The sequence below is a fragment of the Macaca fascicularis genome, chromosome 11 (assembly GCF_037993035.2).
Source record: "Macaca fascicularis isolate 582-1 chromosome 11, T2T-MFA8v1.1".
NCBI classification, from domain to species: Eukaryota; Metazoa; Chordata; class Mammalia; order Primates; family Cercopithecidae; genus Macaca; species Macaca fascicularis.
In genome coordinates, this window is record NC_088385.1 from 45799761 (window position 1) to 45821870 (window position 22110).

A 22110-nucleotide genomic window follows, 5' to 3' on the forward strand; every position below is an offset into this window, starting at 1 on the left:
TGCAAGTCCAGGTTGGCTGCTGAGCAGAACTAGGATGTAGTGCCCAAAGGTCTCTGTCAAAAACGTGAAGCATGAAAAATTATATATATATATTTACTATGCATAACATATATAATATATATGTACACATATACACACACAGAATAAAATTATACTTGAATAACTATATTGCCACGTCGGCATGTGTTTTCATTTGTTTTTGCTTTTTGAAACACTTAAGAGATTCAATGTGTCTTGTGTAGCCAGAAACAGTGGCGATAGTACTTGCCACAGTTTGAGAACCTCTAGAACAGCCAGAGGAAGAGAAAGAGAACACAAATACAAGACAGGGTAACTGTGAAAGACGATCTCCTCCCATTTGCTTATGTTCTACAAATAGCAGAAGTGAGATTTGAACTACTTAGATGCTCTGCCATGGAGCTGACTGGAGTTTTCCTTCAAGAAAAATATAGCTCAGTCATCACAGCAAACCATGGAACCTGAAAATATTATTGACTTAACCTTCTTTCCCAACCCTATTCCCCAAGTCTACTCCCCTCCACATTCCTACACCAGGCATGGGCATCCTTTAACTAAATTCTGTCATTCTGTTTACTACATGTGATGATTTATGTATGCTGCCCAACCTAGAGTGTGAACTCTTTATGTCATGCTTGCCCCCAGCCCCAGTCATGGTATTGACATATGCAAGTATGTGTGGCATGTTGTATGAAATGTGAATAGATGTACCACAGAGGGGCAGGCAAATTAGTAGGTATGCCATGATTTACATGCAGGAATAGCTAAAGATATAAAAGAGAACAGGAGATTCAAAAAATTGGAGATGACGTGTAGATATTGATCTATTCCCAAGTGATGGGGAAAGAGGCATATGAAGGAAAGGCATCAAAGATAACTTCAGCAACATAAATTTTGCCTGTTGCATATGTCAAGTTAGGTAAGCACCCAATTTTGGGATATAGCAGTAAGAGTAGGAGAATAATACGGGAAGAGAGGGGAGGAAAGGAGCTTTGAATATGACATCAAGGGAAAGGTAAGTAACAAGTCTCCTAAAGTTAACCTAACCAAAGGGCTGAAATATCACCATGGACAACTGCCAAACAATAAGCTCAACAAACAGAAATATTATAACATTGCAAAATTCAAAAAACCATATGCATTATATGTTACAGAACATGAACTATACCTGAGATCTTCGATTTCTTTTATATAACTATGAATCATATTACTAATCTCCTCATTTCCTTCACCTGAAAGACAAAATATGAAATAAAAATTTTCCTTTAAATTAAGACTTCAACAAAACAGAAGAAAAAAAAGTCGGGAAACAAAACAGTAATTTTTTAAAACACAATGCTTACAGTAAATTTTCTACCCTTTATTAGATGGGCAGACCATAAGATAGTATTATTATAAAGGGAATATTTTGTTTATATAAGAATTTATTATTTTTTGAAATTAGGTATTTAGCTTAAAACCACAGACTGTATACACAGAGACTAGCATTTCTATTTCAACTATGCTAAGTAATTAGTGAACACAAAGAATGTTCCCTACCCTCCAGAAGTTAATCCCTCACTTATCCCACCCTACGCGCATACCTGCTCTGGCAAGAACGTGGTTGGCCTGATCACTAACAAGCTGTGTAATTCTGGACCTCAGTGCATCAACCGTCTCTTGCATGGCTTTAATTCTTACACGCAGGTTATTATTTTCAGTCTGTAGCATAGCATTCTCATGGAACATGTCATTGATGCTTTCCACACCCTCTTCGTCAATTATTCTTTTACCCTAGTAAAGGAAAACAATGTCCTTGTTGCTTGAGGAGTCAAAAACACAAGAGTTTTGCTTAAGGATACTCTATAACTATACGTTCTCCAACCAAGAGCACTTTTATCTTACCAACCCCAAGGCAAAAGAAATCCTTTCCCCTCTAGCAGAACACTTCACAATGTATTTGTTACTAAAGAAATTGATTAGCCAGGTGCAGTGGCTCATACTTGTAATCCCAGCACTTTGGGAGACCAAAGCGGACAGATCACCTGAGGTCAGGAGTTCAAGACCAGCCTGGCCAATGTGGTGAAACTCCATCTCTACTAAAAATACAAAAATCAGCCAGGTGTGGTGGCGGTTGCCTATAATCCCAGCTACTCCAGAGGCTGAGGCAGGAGAATCATTTGAACCTGGGAGGAGGAAGTTGCAGTGAGCTGAGATCACACCACTGCACTCCAGCCTGGGTGATAGAGGGAGACTCCATCTCAAAAAAAAAAAAAAAAAAAAAAAAAAAAAAGGGTAGGAAAGCTTTTGAACAAACAGTTGTTAGGTTAGACTGAACATAGTTAAAGACTGCCCACAAGGAAAACTAGAGACTCCTACCTCCAAAAGGAAGGAGGACACTATTATGACAACCAAGAGATTCCAGAGACACATATGTGTAAGGCATTATTGTGTTCAGAAAGTGCCAGCCTTAGATGTATCACAAAATGCAGTCAAACTCATTAGCTTACTGTTTTGTACTCCATGAGCTCCATCTGAAGTCGTGTGATTTCACTACGAAGTGCATTGATTTGCTGACTAGCTCTGTCCTGATTGACCATCACCTTATTCTTGATATTTCTAGCTCGATTGGCATATTTCAGGGTGTTTAACGTTTCCATAAAGTCTCTGTCTGAAGGGCTGACACATGCTATCATGATTGTTTGGCTGAAAGTTACAAATAACAGTTAGGCTTACAGATAAAAGCACCTAAAATGCTAAAATAATCATTTTTAAACTCCTGACATTTGAATAGTATCTTCTCTTCAAGATACCAAAATACTGAGCAAATTTAAAAGCCCCTGTACTTTAAGACTATCTTAAAGAAAAAGATTTTGTTTACTTTGGGGAAATACATTGATATTACTCACCTTTGACCTTGAGAAAGTATAAGCACATATATTTATTTCTTACCTCTTTGCTAAAAAGATTTGAAGCAGTGCACGCAGTAATTCTAAAATTAAACTGACTACAATATATTATATTGAAAATAAAAAAACCACTTCTTTCATTATTCATTTATTCTTTCAGTATTTTAAAAACTTATTCGTAATCACCTGTATGCTGAGTTTTGATGTCAGCAAAGAATTGTACACAAAATCGAATCACACTGGAACAAGACGAGAACTTAGTATATTCTTGTGTTTCATTATATAAACTGTCATTTGTGACTGAATGATCAGAGTTCCAGTTTCTGGCCAGATTACACAGGAAAAGTGGGAAACATTACTTTATGGTCATGCTAAATTGATTTAGCCACCAAAGTTTAGGATAGTGAAATGCTAAGTATGCCCCAATTAGTATGTTTGTCAATAAAGCAGACATGGAGATTCTAATAGACACTCACAAACTAACTAAAAGTTGTGCAGGAACTGCAATTAAGGAGCAGTCTACTTATCCTGGTAGAAAAATCAACGCCTATCAATCATAATCTTAGCCTCCTAGTCTCCTGCTTCCAATCTTTTCTTTCTACAATAATCTCAACACAGTACTCGTAGGTACCCCTTGTCCCATTCCATACCTTTTCCCTACAACTCTTGCTTACCCTTACTGTTACTATTATTCAACAATCAACTAAGGTATCACCTAATCCAAGAACCAAATCCTCAGTTTGTCTGTACCCTTTCTGCCTCCTCACACCTTTTGCATATCTCTTTTGCATTCATTATATTATTATTATATTGAAATTTTCTAGACCCTAAAACTCTTAGACTTTAAATTCCTAAAGGACAGGGATGATCAAGTTTTATTTATCAGTGTACTTCTAAACATATAACACAATATTTGAACCAGTATTAGGTCATTAACAATTGTTTGTGGTGTGTGTCATGTGTATATAATATTTACTGGGGGTCAGAAAGTTAAAATAATTCATGCCATTTTAGTTTTCTCTTTTGATAAAGAGAATAAGATAATTCAGTAAGTGTGAGGATTATGGATGCTGATTAGAGAATAGGGAAATTTGAAGTGTGGTCCCCAGTCTAGCACCGGTCTGCAGATTATTTTTACTTACGTAAAATTGGGGAAAATAAATTTATATTAGCCTTCTTTGATCCACACAGATACATACATCTATTTTTCATTTCTTTACAAAAAATGTGTAAAGTAGTGCAGAAATTGCAAGTAAGCACTTTAGAAACTTCCACAACACTGGAACTTCCTATAATCAATGACCTCCTCTCATTGAATGTAGATCAGTTCAAGTGTTTTCAAACTCCCATGGTGAGTCACAAATGGGGCAAGCTCTGTATGGTCATGCAAAATATTAACCTACCACAAATTAGAAAGAAGGGAAGGACTCGCCTTTAACAAATATTTTGAGAAGTGCTGGGATCAAGGGCTTAAGAAGAATAGTGAAAGTCAGGAATGAGAGGAACTGGCAAGGATCAACTGTATAGGGAAAATGTCATATATTAAACAAATTCCAAAATATATAAATTTCACCAATGATTCTGTTTATGAAAAACTCAAAGAAAATATTAAAGCTATTTATTTTAAAAGTTCACACAAAAACCACAATTCTGTTTTAAAGTTAACTATATCACTTAAATATTTTATTATATTTTATATTTCCTATAAATTAAGTTATACTATACATCTGGAAGAAAATACATCACAATGTTAGCAGTAGTTACTTCTAGGTATTAGAATTTTTTTTTTTTTTTTTGAGATGGAGTCTTACTCTGTCACCCAGACTGGAGTGCAGTGGCACAATCTCAGCTCACTGCAACCTCCATCTCCTCGGTTCAAGTGATTCTCCTGCCTCAGCCTCCCAAGTAGCTGGGACTACAGGTGCCCACCACCATGCCCAGCTAATTTTTGTGTTTTTGTTAGTAGAGATGGGGTTTTGCCATGTCGGCCAGGCTGGTCTTGAACTCCTGACCTCAGGTGATCCGCCCACCTAGACCTCAAAGTACTGGGATTACAGGTGTGAGCCACCATGCCCAGCCAGAAATATAACTGATTTTTATTCATGCTTTATACTTTCCTGTATTTTCCAGAATTTTTGCCATAAACTGGTTATGATGTTTATTAAACACTGTAAACGTAAAAAAGGCAGCTCGACTTTTTTAAAAGACACTAAATTATGCACATAAACATACGGAGCTTATTTTCAAAAATATCTAATTTTTCTTTTAAGATTAATTTGTATAAACTTCAAAAAATGAAGATACTTTGCTTTCCAAGGCTTACACAAAGTACAGTGCTTTTGCACTAGGAATGCAATCCTAAAATTTTAAGCAAAAAATGAGGCACACGAAGAAAGGAATTAGAAGGGGTCATCTCCCTTGAGAGATTACTACCCATTAAGGAAATGGGTGAGGAACATGAGACTATTTAGCTGTACCTAAAACTCAACAGAAATTCAAGACCCACAGTGAAAAGATTTTAGACCACTTGCAAAGTAAGCAAACTCTCAAAAGTATTGAAGTTTTCAAGAGTTAAACTTGTAAGGGGAGGACATTTATCATCTCTGCTTTGTTTTATAGTTAAGAAATAAATATAGGAAAAAGCTACAATTTAGAAAACCTGAAAAAATTTACACTTGGCTGAAAAAATGAAAATTTTTATTCTGTTATAATAAGACCCCTCTTGATACTGAAAATGTAGAACACAAGCAAGAGATACATTATAGTGGAAAGAAAACTGCATTCATACATAGGATGTGCTGGAAGAGACATGAGTTAAGAAAAATGCCAATATTACATAAAAGGAAGAAACATAAAAATGACAATGTTGTATTCTACAAAACAGAACTTTATTTCTTTTTTCTTTGAGACAGAGTCTCACTCTGTTGCCCAGGCTGGAGTACAGTGGTACCATCTCGGCTCACTGCAAGCTCCGCCTCCTGGATTCATGCCATTCTCCTGCCTCAGTCTCCCGAGTAGCTGGGACTACAGGCGCCTGCCACTATGCCTGGCTAATTTTTTATATTTTTAGTAGAGACGGGGTTTCACCGTGTTGGCTAGGATGGTCTCAATATCCTGACCTCGTGATCTATCAGCCTCGGCCTCCCAAAGTGCTAGGATTACAGGTGTGAGCCACCACAGCCGGCCAAAACAGAACTTTATTTCTAAACCAAATAGATTATAAACTTAAAAGGATTTAATACTATCCAAAATTATTTGGATAATAGTTGTTGATACGGTGTGGATCTGTGCCCTTGCACAAATCTCATGTCAAATTATAATCCCCGATGTTGGAGGTGAGGCCTTGCGGGAGGTGATTAGAGGTTGGGGGCAAATTTCCCTCTTGGAACTGTTCTCATGATAGAGTTCTCAGAGGATCTGGTTGTTTAAAAGTGTGTGGCACCTCCCTCTTCTTCCTCCTGCTCCAGTCCTGTGAAGTGATCACTCTCCCTTTGCCTTCCACCATGACTGTAAGTTTCCTGTGGCCTCCCTAGAAGCCAAGCAGATGCCAGAATCATGCTTCCTGTAGAGCCTATAGAACTGTGAGCCAATTAAACCTCTTTTCTGTATAAATTACCCAGTCTCAGGTATTTATGGCAGTGCAAGACAGAACTAACACAGTTGTTCAAAAAGAAACCTTGTAAGTTTAAATACTAGATTTCTTGTATAGCAGCTAATAATCTTTTCAGTAAATACGATGTTACATTATTGCAAACACTATAAAATAGATTCACTGTGGTGGTTGGTAACTTGTTGAATTGTGCTATGATTGAATTTAAATGCCAAAAATGTTTCCATTTGTAAAGCCAGCACGTTTACAGAAGGGAATACATTACCCACTCCGCCGCCAAAAAAAAAAAGAGCTGAAAAGACATATTAGAATGATGCAAGATATGAGAAAGAAGAATGTCAGTGATACTGGCAAAGTTAATAACCAGACAACACTCTGTATTTCATTCAGTGGACATTAAGAAGATTTTTCTACATATAGAAAAAATTTGAATTTTTAGAAGATTTTGTAAAAAAAAAAAAAAAAAGAAGTACCAATAATATTTAAATTACCTTGTAATTACTTAGAAAACAGTATTTACTTTTTCAACAAAATTATATTAGGTATCTACTCTGTGCTAAGTACTTAAAGCAGAAGCTATGATAAGAAAGTCCACATACTATTGACTTCATATATAAGCTAAGTGACCTTGAATAAATTATTTAACCTCTCTAGATTTCATTTTCCTTATCTAGAAAATAGAATAATAATACCTACACCTCAAGGGATGCTAGAAGGATTATGTGAAATAACATACAAAATTATTCACACATTTCAGATTCTTAACAGTATAAGGATTAGTTCCTCATCCTATTAGTTTGCTTTATAATTACAAGCTTACTTAATAATGAATAATCAAAACTCTGAGTAAAGGATAATCATCTACGCATACCTATTACCCCCAAGGGAATCCTGTAGTAGTCTCGTTAGCTTGGAATCTCTGTAGGGGACATGTGTGGCCCTCTTGCTTTTGTCTCCCAAGGCACTAATGACATTGCCAAGCGCCAACTAAAAGAAAGAGAAAGAAAGACGGCAAAATGATACAAATTTATTAATTATAACATTTTTAAATAAAGAAAGCTTACAGAGAATAATATAGAGACATAATATAATTAAGAATATTTGTTTGGTTTTGTTTTACATTTGTAATCAACGCCACTGAAAATTTGCTACATAAATATTAGTACTATATATAATACCTTATGTGTATATTAGTACTATAGTAGTAAGTACTAATTCTTTGAAATAGAAATAAGATTGACAACTTTAGTTATCCCTAGAATTATCAGAGCATCAGGTTATGTCCCCAGAAAATTGTCCATTCATGTTACAAATTCTTCTCCTCAACTCAATGAAAAAATAAAATGTTTAGTTAGTTTAACAGTTTGATGTGAATTTTCATTTTGCAATACAGTTCCCATGGGAAAAGAAAATCTTCTTTAATCACAGCAAAAAAATCAGTATTATTTCTCTGAACAAGGTATTCCTATGCAAGTATATCTATCCTTAGAAATACAATAAGATGGGCTGGGTACGGTGGCTCACTCCTATAATCCCAGCACTTGGGGAGGCCAAGGTGGGTGGATCATCTGAGGTCAGGAGTTCGAGACCAGCCTGACCAACATGGGGAAACCCCATCTCTACTGAAAATACAAAAATCAGCTAGGCGTGGTGGTGTGTGCCTGTAGTCCCAGGTACTTGGGAGGTTGAGGCAGGAGAATAGCTTGAACCTGGGAGGTGGATGTTGCAGTGAGCTGGGATCACAACACTGCACTCCAGCCTGGGCAACAGAGTGAGACCCCGCCTCAACAAATAAATAAATAAATAAATACAATAATATATGTGTTAGCATCCAATTATTTAAAAACTAGTCAAATTACAGAACTCTGTAGTCACTCCTCCTGTGACCCTGCTGTTTTTCCTACTGTCACTGAATTATCACCTACAAGATAAACATTATCCAAAATGTTGCTCACACTAGCCATCAGTAATGCAAACATCTATAATCATAACTTTGTTAGGAAAAATAGATCATGCAGGGAGTGGCAACAGGATCACACTTTGTCGTCATTCCCCCTTTTCAGAGCGGCTACCGTCATAAGCAATGGTAATACTGAAACTCTACTAGATATGTCTCAACATGCTTCAAGAGCCTAAAGAGGAAAACAAAGCAATGGCTTTTGTCTTTTCCTAACAACATAAATGTAAATACCACCATGATTGTATCTCCTAAGAAAGTCAAAACAATACACAAAGTCCAGAATCCAGGCACTCCGTTTTACACAACATTCATCCACATGGTTGGACCATCAAGATGAGTATTGGAGTTGGAAGGTCTGGCTCTCTCTAATCAGCCTTGGTTGATAATTTCCCCATAGAAGGGTCATAATCATATAGCAGCAAATATTGGGGGCTGATTAATGGGAGGAAAGCAGACACCACACACTCTGAAACTGCCTTTGCAAAACTCGTATCAGTGAGAAAAGTATGACAGTGAGGGAGATCCGACTTAATCCACTCCATCTTGCCTTTAATTTCTAAACTGCCCTTGTTCATCCCTATGCTGAGATAACTAAAGGAGGAATTTAGTTTATAGTTTAAAGAATTTTGAAAAGATGATAACAGCCTTTTCCTGAAACAACCCTTCTTCTTCCCTGGGGACCAGCAAGCCTTTGTAAAACTAACAAATTGGCCACAAGATTATTAGAAATTATGATTTAAGAGTCATGCAGCCAGAGGCCACGAGATTCCTAACCTCCCCAATTGCTCCTATGGATAAGATTACTATTGTAAAACCTAAGATTGGTGTTTGGATATTTTTTCAGACCCTGCATTCTGATGCACCAGCTGGCACCATGCAGAATGGTAATCTAGCTCAACCAGTTCTGTAATCCCACCCAGGAACAGAAGACAGCAAGAAGAACCCACTGAGACACCCTATGACTTCACCTCCACTCCCCACTCCCTTAGCCCCCTCATTCACCAAATTATACTTTAAAAACCGCAGTCTCTGAATTTTTGGAAAGACTAATTTGAGTAATAAAACTCCAGTCTTCCATTTAGCTGGCTCTGTGTGCATTAAACTTTTTCTCTATCGCAATTCCCCCATCTTGATAAATCAGCTCTATCTGGGCAGCGGGCAAAAAGAATCCATTGGGTAGTTACAACTCTGATGCTACTGGCGTCACAGAAATTTAGGGATGTCATTACATTTGTGCAGGCACAAATTTCCAGTTATGTAATGAAGATAATAAGAACATTTTAATGCACAAAACTTTGCTCTAAAATATTTCCTTCCATATAATGAAGCTTTATGCTCACTAAATCACAAGGAGTTTTCCAATCAAAATGCCATTAAGTGGCATGGTATTAAAGTTAATTTTTAATATAACCTAGAAAAAGTATCACTTTTAAAAAATCATTACCAAAAAACATTATAATTTCCAAAGTCAATAAAATGACTGTCATAAAATATTATCAAAAGGCTACTTTGAAGGTCTTCACCCATGAAATAACTTAATATTAAATCTTGGGCCAAGCGCAGTGGCTCACGCCTGTAATCCCAGCCCTTTGGGAGGCTGAGGTGAGTGAATCGCATGAGCCCAGAAGTTTGAGACCAGCCTGGGCAATGTGGCAAAACCCCATCTCTACAAAAAATACAAGAATTATCTGGGTGTGGTGGTGCTGGCCTGTGGTCCCAGCTACTAGGGAGACTGAAGTGAGCCCGTGAGGTCAAGGCTACAGTGAGCCATGATCGCACCACTGTATTCCAGAGTAGGTGACACAGTGAGACCCTATTTAAAAAAAATAAAAGATAAAAATAAATAAATAAATTGATTTTGACAATATATTGTTAAATGTGGAAAGAATTTTTCAAATAATTTGTATATGTATAATTTTATGCACATATAAATTTTAGTACAACTAAATTTATACACATGAAGAAAATCTGTAACATAAAAAAGAGAAAAAAGCGTGAGGAGAAAAGAGATTCAGTGCATTACTAATAACTGTTCTATAATTTTCATTTCTCAGTTCAGTGTCTGAAGGATTTCCATATGGATATTATAAATTACAAAAGACAAAAGGACAATAGAAAAGCTCTGATATATTCTCAGCACAAAGCCTTAATCTTACAAGTCCACAGTTGATAGAAATGCCTTCTTTTGCCCTCTCGCCTGTAGCTCCAGTACGCTTCAATCTTTCTGACCCTGCGAGATCAACAAAATGGAACTTTGCAGTCAGGGTTTCAAATTCATTCATCTGTGCTGATTCAGAAATAATTTTATTATCAGTTGCACTGTCCTGAAATTAAGAAAAATAATTGAAAATATTTTATTAATGTAACATTAAATATCCTCCTACTCTACCTTGAGCTCATCCCACGTACACATATAGGCACAACCAAATAAATAGGCATAAAGCCAAATAAATAATAAATTCAAAAAATGTCTGCTGGCAATTAGAAATTTAAAGGCAGAAAAAGCCTGGATGTTCAGAACTCAACTATTATCAACTGAGGCTTTGCTTATGCTAATGAAGGGAAAACTACAGCATATAATCCTCAAAAGCAAAGGGTCTCAGGTGATGACATCCAACATATGGCCACAGCATCCTTTTTGGTTTTTCAGACATGTATACAATTTTTTATTTCAAAATCTGACATGGCTGACCAGCTTCAATTTAACTAGGATCAGAAGAGGAAATCAGAAAAAGGAATGACTAAATTAACTGAATTTGGCTTAAATATATTCTCACAGAATTCATGTGGTTTTAGGGAGATAAAAATTGAAAGTTTAAGAAATTAGAATTGATAACTCACAGCATCAATTTGGGGACACACTCTGGTTTGACACACATGAATGGTAAAAATGGCATGTGAACGAGAGCTCTGAACATTCATCTGGGTACTGGCAGTTGTCCGGGATAAAGCACCCAACTTCAAACACTGCATCATCTGAAAAAGCGGAAGAAACAAAGGACTTTACTTGAACAATAAACAGCATACTATACAATCCAAAGTCTGAGGTAATGGCTAAAACCCACCATGTTAAGGGATATAAAAGATGTGGAATTTCACATTATTAGTTTAGTTACAGGCACTTTTTGAGATGAATTTCTCAGTATAATAGTGTATTATTTTTTAAATAGAAGAAAACACTGAGATTCCATTGTTTGCCATTTGCTGACATTTGCAGCTTCCATTCCAAAACTGTTACAGTAGAACACTCTGGTACAAACTGAGTAATAACTTGAATTATTCAGGCTCTTCTCTATCTTCCATTAAAATTATTTTTTGTAATTTTTCTCAACAATCTCCCACAATCTCCCTCTAGGAGCCATGATACAGTTCTACATAGGTTAAAGCAAAAAGTACAAAAGGATTGTGGTCTCATCCTTCACCATCAATTGTCTAACCCTCTTTCTCTAGCTGTGAATGAAAGCTATTCATAAATTTTCTCAGATTCTTTTGATGCTGTGACAACTATGCTGACTTTATCATAACCCTGATATTTTTATACTAATATTCTGATTTTTAAAATGTGAGGAAAGAAGACAAGATTTTAATTCCATGTCATGCTTCAGGATATAAATTTCATATCTTGATCTTAAGCAGACTATCAGCAAAGCTCACTATTTAAACAAAGCCAGCTATGCTCTGTTTTAACTACAATATAAATATTACCTCTGATTCTGTATTCACAGTACGTGTTGTAACGCCCACAGTATAAATTCCTCCAGTTGAATCTTCATGAATTCTTATATTTGATTTTTTATTTTTTGCATCAATATCACGAGTGGTATCAAATAAGTCAAGGACCTCTTCATTATAGAGCTATCAAAAAATATTAGAAATCTAATTTTAGCAGAAATCGTCTGGGTAGTTGTCATAACAACACATTACATAATGTTTTCCTTCATACAGATTTTTAAAGTACTTCAAAATGACATATATTTTTTTCAAAATAACACATAAAAATGAATGAGGCTATTATTACAACAATTATAAGCAAATGCCAGATTTATTTACATAAGTGACTTAATCATGACAAATGGGTTGAGGACTAGCTAAAATGATCTAATAATCCTTTGCAAGAGATAATTAAATATTTACAAATACAAGCAAACCCTAGAAACACGTGCCAAATGTAGACAAATCTTAAGCTTCAGAATATTTACAGAATTTTTACTACTTGAGCTAAAAACATATTTCCTATTGCCCTGAAACCTTTCTTAACGAGTTGAAAAATTAACACTTAGCATGTTTGCAAGGTCAGCAACAGTATTAGTGTTCCTGTATCAATAGAGGCTGAAAAAACCCAGATACCTCCTTAAAAGAGGATACACATACCTGTTTTTCTATCAATATGTTTTAAAGTTACAATGCCTAATATCATTTTGGAGGGTGAAAGGGAAGATGGAATAACACTGTTTCTTTTCTTTTTCTACCATCATTTACTTTCCTTGGGAACACACAGTTATATTCTCTGGTTTTTACTAAATAAGAATGTCCATTAAAACCAGCAGAAAAAAAAACTGATATTAATTTTTCTATTTTGTGCTACACAATGCTGAGTAAAATGTTTCATCAATGATGAAAATGATTAGCTCATGGATCAGGTAATTTAGACTAAATTCTCTTTGCACCAAGAACCCAGAATTATGCCACTGTCCACCAAAGTGCAATATTGGCTCAAATCCTAGATGTCCTCTTAGTGTTACTTTCCTTCTATCACACTAGACAGCCTAAATTAATCCAAAGCCACCACCACCTTTGGACATTATATCAAAACATCTGTCTACCTATGCAAGGATAATAATTTCTTCAGCCAGATAAGTGCTACAGTCTGAGACCTATTATTTCTCACATACTTCCCCTACTTTTGGCCTTACTCATTAAGTTCCCACCACTTTGTAAGCCTGTCTAAATTACAACAGTAATTAACCTTTATCTATTGATAAAAATAAGTACTTACACCTGTAATCCCAGCACTTTGGGAGGCAGAGGCAGGTGAATTGCTTGAGGCCAGGAGTTCAAGACCAGCCTGGGCAACATGGCAAAACCCCATTTCTACTAAAATTACAAAAATTTGGTCGAGTGTGGTGGCGCATGCCTGTAGTCCCAGCTACTCAGGAGGCTGAGGCACAAGAATCGCTTGAACCCAGGAGGCAGAGGCTGCAGTAAGCCGAAATGGTGCCATTACACTCCAGCCTGGGTGACTGAATGAGACTCTATCTCCAAAAAAAAAGGGGGGGGTTCTTAAATAAACAATATTAATTGTTATTTTATTCTATGGACACTGGTCAAGTGTTTATAATCTTAAACTCAAACATCACTTCCTACAAGTAAGGAAAACATTTCTATTATCTAATGTTAATTTACTCAAACAACATTTATTGAGTACTATCTTCAAAGCACTGTACTAGAAGCCAACAGTATAAAATCATGAACACTTATGGTCTATAAAAACAAACTTTAAAAGAAATTAATGCCAAAATTAGATTATTACCTCTAAGAATTGGGCATTCACTTTAAAATCTGGAGGAGGAAGCCCATTTTTAATTGCTATGTGTTTTTTTTCTTCAATACTCTTAAAAAGATGTTTAACAGCTCGAGAAATAATACCCTGTTCTTCCTCAACAATGTTAACATCAAATCCTGTTCCCATTGTGTATGTTTTGCCAGCTCCAGTCTAAACAAAAGAACAGAGAAAGATTAGTGTTCAACCTTAACATAACCTTAAGAAACAAAAATGAAAGCGCAACTGAATTAACATTTCTGAAAAGTTTCAACTCCTATGAAAATAATATGGCACTTACTTGTCCATAAGCAAAAACTGTAGCATTGTATCCTTCGAAGCAACCTTCAATTAGTTTTTCTATACATTGAATGTAGATCTGCTCTTGCTGGGAGTCAATGTCAAATACATAGTCAAAAGTAAAAGCCTTGTCTTTCCCTAGGAAGACCTGAGGCTCTCCCGGTGTGACAGATGTACAAATATGGCATCCTTCAATCTTCTCTTTGGCAAGCTGTGGTCTTATTCTGTGAGAAATAATCAGAAAAGAAAAAAATAAAATAAATGCCAAAAAAAAACCTCTCAAAAAATAGGACCTAAAAATTCTTGGCCAAATCTTTTTTAAAACTCTAATGTAATTACCTAATGCTTATTCAGTTGAAAAGTTTAAATAAATTGAATTATAATGAATCAATTTCAGTATATGAGATGACTTTCTTAATTTCAATGAGATACTTAACAATCCCCCAAAATCATGAACAAGAGTAAAATCCATCTTAAAATTAGATACTTATCCAAGAGGATACTTTTCCTCTCCTCTGTAAGAGGTAGATACTCAATCCAATAAATTCCGCTACCAAAGTGCTATTTGCTATTATTATTATTTTAGATTTTTTTTTCTCTTTATTTCCAGTGGTAATAGTATGGAAAAATAAAAAAGCAAGGACATTTATTTATCTTAATGTCTTGATGCCCTTGACTCGTCTTTTTTGCTAACTCTTCACCAGTGGTTTCTGAACCTATTTGACCACTATGTTCTGTCACAGTAACATGTTTAAGCATATTCCCACAACATATATATATTCATTTATAAATAATATTCATGTTCTACCATATTGATTTGTCATATACTGAAATACTGTCATCTCTCAGTTTCCATGAAAGATTGGTTTCACAACTCCCCATGGATAACAAAATCCACAGATATTCAAGTCCCTGACATAAAATGATGCAGTATTTGCATATAACTTACACACTTACTCTTCTGTATACTTTAAATCATCTCCAGATCACTTATAATACTTATACAATGTTAAGCTATATAAATAGTTGTTATACTGCATTATTTTAGAGAATAATAAGAAAAGAAAGTCTGTACATGTCCAGTACACAGGTAACAATCCATTATTTTTTCTGAATATTTTCAATCCACAGTCAGTTGAATCTATAATTGTGGAACCCCTGAATATGGAGAGTCGATTGTATATACAAAAGCAGAATTTTAAAAAGAAATAAATTAGAAATAAATATAAATGAAAGTTCTAATATCTTCTCTCCAAAACAGTGAATTATTATGAGTTGCCTTTCCTCCACTTGGAGGATCACTGCACTACACCCACACCACATCCTTGCGCATCCACTTGAATCCAATACCTTCCTGTCTGTCTTCTCTCTCAAATTTCAAAACCTATTTTCAAAGAAGAAAAGTAAATATGAAGATATGTTCATAACAGAATAAACCAAAATCTAATCCTATTCTGTAGGCTCTATAAACAGGACAGAATATTCTGGAATATATACCACTCACTTACTGTACCTAAGTTTTTAAAGAGATTCTCTACTTGCCATGGTTAAAGAGAAGCAGTTTAAGGAAGAAAGGCAAGACAAACACAGATTAAAAATATAAAATGAGGCCAGGTACGGTGACACGCCTATAATCCCAGGACTTTGGGAGGCCGATTGCTTGAGATGCAGGAGTTCCAGACCAGCCTGGCCGACACGGTGAAACCTGGTCTCTGCTAAAAATACAAAAATTAGCCCAACGTGGTGGTGCAGCTGGTAATCCCAGCTACTCGAGAGGCTGAGGCAGAAGAATCACTTGAACCCAGGAGGCAAAGGTTGCAGTGAGCCACCAAGATGGCACCACTGCACTCCAGCCTGGGCGACTAAGTGAGAATCCATCTCCAAAAAAAAAAAATGAAAAAGAAAAATATAAAATGATCAAGGAACAGATTTTAAAGGAATCTGGTCTCATAGCCTTATTTTCTGAAATTAAAAAAAAAAAAAAAACCTCAGGTCAATAGAGGTAAAATACAGGTAAAACAAGTTCATCTATTTATTAGAGATAAAGCCAAACCCAAGTCCAGATCCCCTAAGTCTAACTCTTTACAGGTAATAGACAGAAAGGATTGAATTTCTGCAAACCTGGTTTTCTAAAATAGAATTTTGTATGCCTCAAAAATATCTTATGTAAATAATATGTTAAGTAAAGAATATGCAACTATTTTTTCTCCTCTATGATACTGGTATTTTTCTTTAATAAACTCTTCAGCTTTGTTTGTTAGCTGTAATGGAATGTACTAATCAATGTGGAGCTGTCCAGGTAATGAGGCAAGAGCAATGGAGTGGCCAGTAGCAGACCCGAGTTTTACTACTTGTCACTCCATAGGTATCATGTGGTCTTCTCTCAGAGCACCAGTTTCCTCAACTGTGGAGGAAAACCATAATTTCCAAGATTCCTTTTAGATTCAATAATACTTAACTGTAGATACTGTATTTTAGAAAAGGGAAAGATGGAAATAATATTTGTGTACTGTAATACACATTAAATATTATTATAGCAAATAAAACAAAGAATTTCTTGTAATTTCTTGTAGCTATGCACATAGACTATAAAAACCGCCCATGGTAGTAGCAGCTTTGGCTTTCTGGTTCCACACAACCTAGATGAGTGGTGCTCTCTAAATTAATAATTTTTGGTTTCCAAACTCCTCTTCTCCTACCACACTATATTTAGTCATGTGGAGGAAAACACAGCAAAAACCCCAAGCCTCTTTAGGAAAAATCACCGTCTTGATTGTTGCCACGCCAGAAATAGGAGAGTCAGAAACAACCTCAATTCCATGTGAATTCCTCCCTCTTCCCTATTCCACCTATCTAAGAGCTATTCTCTCTGAAATACATCAGCCCACCAAGTTATTTCCTCCCTCATCAACACCACCCTAACAAAGGCCATCATTATCTCTTACTTAGAATATTGCAAAAGACTTCTAACCAGTCTTCCTGTGTCAACTCTTGCCCTCACCAACCTGTTCCACACACTGTAATATGAGTAATTTGTAAAACAGGAAGTTGGTCAGCTCACTACCCTGCACAAAACCCTTCAGTACATCTCTAAATCCCTCTGCTTTGCCATGCCACATCTTTGCATTAAAGGATTTTCACTGGTAGCCATGGTGATGGTTTATTTTAAGCAGCTTCACTACCACCTATGCTCTCTCTTATTTCTATGCCTCCAACTACATTATTCCCTTTTCCTAGACACTCTTTCCACCCTTTCAATTCCCAACTCCTTTACCTGCCTGAACATTTTTCTTTTGATATCTCTTGTTTTGGGAGCTCACACAAACTCTGCATTTCAACATAAAGTCCTGTCTGCTCTCAGGCTGTTCTCTCTCCTGAAAGCTACCTCATTAACTCCAGGTCTCTGCTTTTTCTACCAGCTTTACGGTTGCTATAGTACTCTGTGAAACTTAACAAATCCCACGTAATAAAAAAGACAAAAATAATAAACCCAGCTCTCTAATGAAAACGAGTACTGGGCTACTACTTAATATCAGTGTGCCATTAATTTTAGGTAAATGATTAAAACCATAAGCTAACTTATTTGGCTATTAGGATACTTTAAATTTCAGTTCAACATAACAAAGAAAAACAAGGTGCCATTTTAATTGCAGATATGATAGCCAATTTTAGAATCTAATGTCACTCAGAATGTCTTTAACTTATTCTCTTAATCTCTACTCATCCGGTTATTATTCTCGCTAATGGCAAGGAGGATTCTGTTTGAAACACGGATGATGCCCAATTTCATCCATTTGCATGGGTAGAGGAGAGAGAGTGGCTTTAAAAGCCAACAAGATGGGTGGAAACTTTTCCACTGGATCCAAGCAATGGCAATTTTCCAACAGGTCTGAGAAAGTCATACCTAGGAGGGGATGGTGTCCCACACATGCAGATTAATTGGAAGCTAACTATACTTCAAAGACTAAGGACAGGTTCACCTTTTTAATTCCTCTTCAAAAATTAATATTTTAAAATCTCCAAATCCCTAAATTAGTACTCAAGTCAATAATTCTCACAGGAACACCCAACCCAAGTCAATTCACCTGCTTTGTAATTGATGAGTTTGAAAACTAGCTACAAACCTCAATTTCAAAACAATTACTTGATGTTCTATATAGACAAAATATACCTATCCTTCTGTAAAAGAGAAAATTGGAAACATAACATTTACAACTTTGGATATTTTGAAATATCTTCTTTCTCAGTATTTTTATGTAAAAAATAAGATCATTAAACACATACATCTAATCCCAACACTAGGAAATAATCAGCATTAATGTTTGGATTAACTAATGTTAATCAAACTGACTAACACTAAGAAATAATAAAGCCAAGTAGATTTTTAAAAATGTATTATTCTACAACTAGATGTATTTAAAACTGCTTCTTAAAGAAAAACAATTATGGATTAAAATTGAATTCTCATTTCTCCATTAGCAAATGATTCTTTGAAGACAGAGAATATATCTTATTCATTCCTAAAGCAAAGTAATCCACAAATATTTACTGACTTACCCCTACAAACTACATTAGGTAAGAAAAGAGTATTTTAATGCAAGATATATGATAATTACAATAATATAATATCACTTTATTCTGTCACTAGAAACTTGTTCTTGAACAAGCATTTAACCATGCTACATGTCCATTTTCTAATCTATAAGGAGCCTGGCTTTACTAATTCCAAGTTTAAATTGTATTTTAATTAATCCTTCAAGAAAAGCAAATCAAAGTTTCTCTATGCTGGGTTTTAAAAGGTTGAAATAAACTACTTTTTTCCCCTGCCATACACTATCCATCAGTACTTCTTACTGTTTGTTCCTTATTGTATAACAAATATTGCTGTGGACACAGGGCAAGGGACTACTTCATTTATGAAAACATTATCATGGGCTCATTGCTGTGGAAGGAACTAGTGAAAATTAGGGGAGATTCTGAGACAAAATAGAGGAAATGTCTTAAAAGTGGGCTCTGCCTTCTCTTCTTTGCCTTTTTAATAACTGAAACTGGTTTTAGTGATTGAATATATTTAAATAAGCCAAGACGACATGTTTTGATATGTCCTAAATAAAACAAACATTTTAAAATAAAGTATTTTGGGGGAAAGGCTTAACCTTTTCAACTTGAGTTTTAGTCATGAAACTTAGCAAAACTGAGTTTATACATTAGTTCTGTCACATACTGCTATTAAGAGGCAATTCACCACAACCTTAGAGTTCCTGCACATTCTTGCTGGGTATGCCAAGAATGCAAGACACAGACTGCTCTCTTCATGGATCATTTCTCAAGGTTGTGTTGGAAACAAGCAAACGTTAAGGATAAGGTAATGTCTTCACAACAGACCTGGCTTGCTTCTGCTTACTATAAATGTGGTTAATCCATAAGCTCAATGTTTCTCAATGCCCACCTGCTTGCACAGCACCCATATAATAGGTGTATCAGCGCTGCCCCCAATGGATTGAGAGGGAATGGAGAACCAGGTCAAATCAACATGAAGTCACATTACTTATTATACCACAAGTAATAAAAGTCCTTAGTCTCCAATCGGGAGTTTTGTGTCTTCTGCCACTATTTATGATACAGTAATGGGTTAGCTTGCTAGCTTGTAAACAGAGTGAAAACTCAGTTCCTTCACAGGTCTTAATACATACTTGCTGTGACCTTTGGCAGGTCACTTTCTCAGCCTTGATTTCCTTGTCTATAAAATATCTATTAAATATTATAATATTATTGCCATATCCACATGATAGCATCTTGAACAAATGAGCTAATATGTGACAATGAGAGCCTACGTAGCTATAAAGTGTTGTTACAATACCACCTGCAAATTCTCTAAGTCATTTCCCTCATGAGGCACCCTAACATCTCGGCTTGGGCCTTCCAATGTGTTAAAAAATGCATGATTTACTCTTTGGCTCCCCAAACTATTGCTATATTTTTAAAATTACCCTTTGGATACCTTCAGTCCCAAAGAAAATTAAATATAGAACTCCTACGTCATCAATAGAAGTGTAATGCAACAACGAACTTTCCTGCATACATGTATGCATATATATACAGATATACATAAATATATTGTTATGCAAAGATAATAAAGCTGGATGTCTTTACATCTCCACTCATAAAAAGTCATAATCCCAAAATCAGCCTTTTCATAGTAATAAATAGTCAAGTCTCAATCATCCTTCTACTTTTATCAGTATAGGGTACAACAGGAGCCAAAATAAGAATTTTTATTATTTAATATTATTATCATTTTTTCTATAGACATATAACCAGTAAGGAAATTTCATTCAAGAAAGGAATATAACTAAGGTCCTAAGTAACAAGTCTGTTTAAAGCTGGGGATTAAATTGTTATGGTACAATTTGTCCTTATACTGAATTAAATTGAATTAAATGCTAGTGACCAGAATGTTGACAGATGAGCTACTGAAGGAATGCTGACCTAAGGAAAATAAATAAGTCTATCTTATTATAGTTTATAACTTATGTGTGCCGGAACCCATACTTTTTTATTTATTTATTTATTTTTTTTTTGAGACGGAGTCTCGCTCTGTCGCCGAGACTGGAGTGCAGTGGCCAGATCTCGGCTCACTGCAAGCTCCGCCTCCCGGGTTTACGCCATTCTCCTGCCTCAGCCTCCCGAGTAGCTGGGACTACAGACGCTCGCCACCTCGCCCGGCTATTTTTTTGTATTTTTTACTAGAGACGGGGTTTCACCGGGTTAGCCAGGATGGTCTTGATCGTACTTTTTTTTTTCAAAATTATAAGACTAGCACCAACATCACTGAATAATCTGAGTCCAATGATGCAAATGATCAAGCTTAAATTTTTAAATGCATGTGGTTTTTGTAGTACTTTTCAGACTCTCTCTTACATTCCCACCCCTTCTATTCCTCTGTTCCCCATTTTATTAAAAACATCACAAGGGATAAGCCTTTCTTTTGCTCATTTATTGGTCAAGTTATTTCTCCCTACAAATAGAAGAGGAATAACAAAAAACATGTCCTCCTTTTTGCCACTAGCCATTGCTGATTTGTTGTCCTATTAGAAAGTACTATTGTCCTTAATCAATGGTTTCATACATGTGACGAATTTTTCCATTACCTAAATGTCTTTGTAAACTGTCTCTCCTCTTTGGCTTGAGTTATTCTGATCTCATCCCCACAAGATTGTGGTAGTTCTCCAATTTATTCAATAATCTGACCTGATTCCCACTTTGTGTAGTTCTTTTACTTACACCTATCTTTTACTACACCTATCCGCAACTAGCCCACTTGGCACCTTGGTAACACCTTTGTTCTTCCTATAGAACACCAATAAATCTGTCCTCTGTACAGGTCTTTTCCCTTTCTTTATCTCATTTGTTGGTGTTTTGGATGATCATTATGTTGGATGCTACTTACTGGTGTTCAATTTCATTTCTTGATGTTAATTATATCTTACTAAATTCCTTCCTTCCATTTCCCCAAAATCAGGACAGCTATCATTTTGTCATCACAACTGAGCCCCTGGGGTTTCTGGTCCCTTTTAAAATCCTCCTCTAGTTCATTCCAGTTAGTAGATACCACAATAAGAAAGCATCTGCCCTACTTTAACTCTCCACCTTCTGTTCTAGAAATGAGTTTCTGACACACCATAAGAACTTGTTAGGCCATTTGTGGACTTGCTGAACTGTTTCCTAAGAGATCAGGCACTGCATAAATAATAAATAACTCAAGTCCATAAAAAGAAATTCCTCTCCCTCAAAT

General features: G+C 35.7%; 1 protein-coding gene across 22 annotated transcripts in view; it reads right to left on the reverse strand.

Annotated features, from left to right (window-relative positions):
• Positions 1-22110, reverse strand: part of KIF21A (kinesin family member 21A) — a 163235-nt gene that overhangs the window by 67149 nt on the left and 73976 nt on the right. For all 22 annotated transcript variants that reach the window (XM_005570570.3, XM_074006595.1, XM_065524023.1 and 19 more), the window contains exons 2-10: positions 14317-14539; positions 14007-14189; positions 12182-12331; positions 11318-11452; positions 10633-10800; positions 7388-7503; positions 2508-2703; positions 1602-1791; positions 1187-1250 (exon numbers count right to left, since the gene is read on the reverse strand). In XM_005570570.3, the coding sequence (XP_005570627.1) occupies positions 1187-1250; positions 1602-1791; positions 2508-2703; positions 7388-7503; positions 10633-10800; positions 11318-11452; positions 12182-12331; positions 14007-14189; positions 14317-14539 (1425 nt within the window). The remainder of the gene's footprint in view (positions 1-1186; positions 1251-1601; positions 1792-2507; positions 2704-7387; positions 7504-10632; positions 10801-11317; positions 11453-12181; positions 12332-14006; positions 14190-14316; positions 14540-22110) is intronic.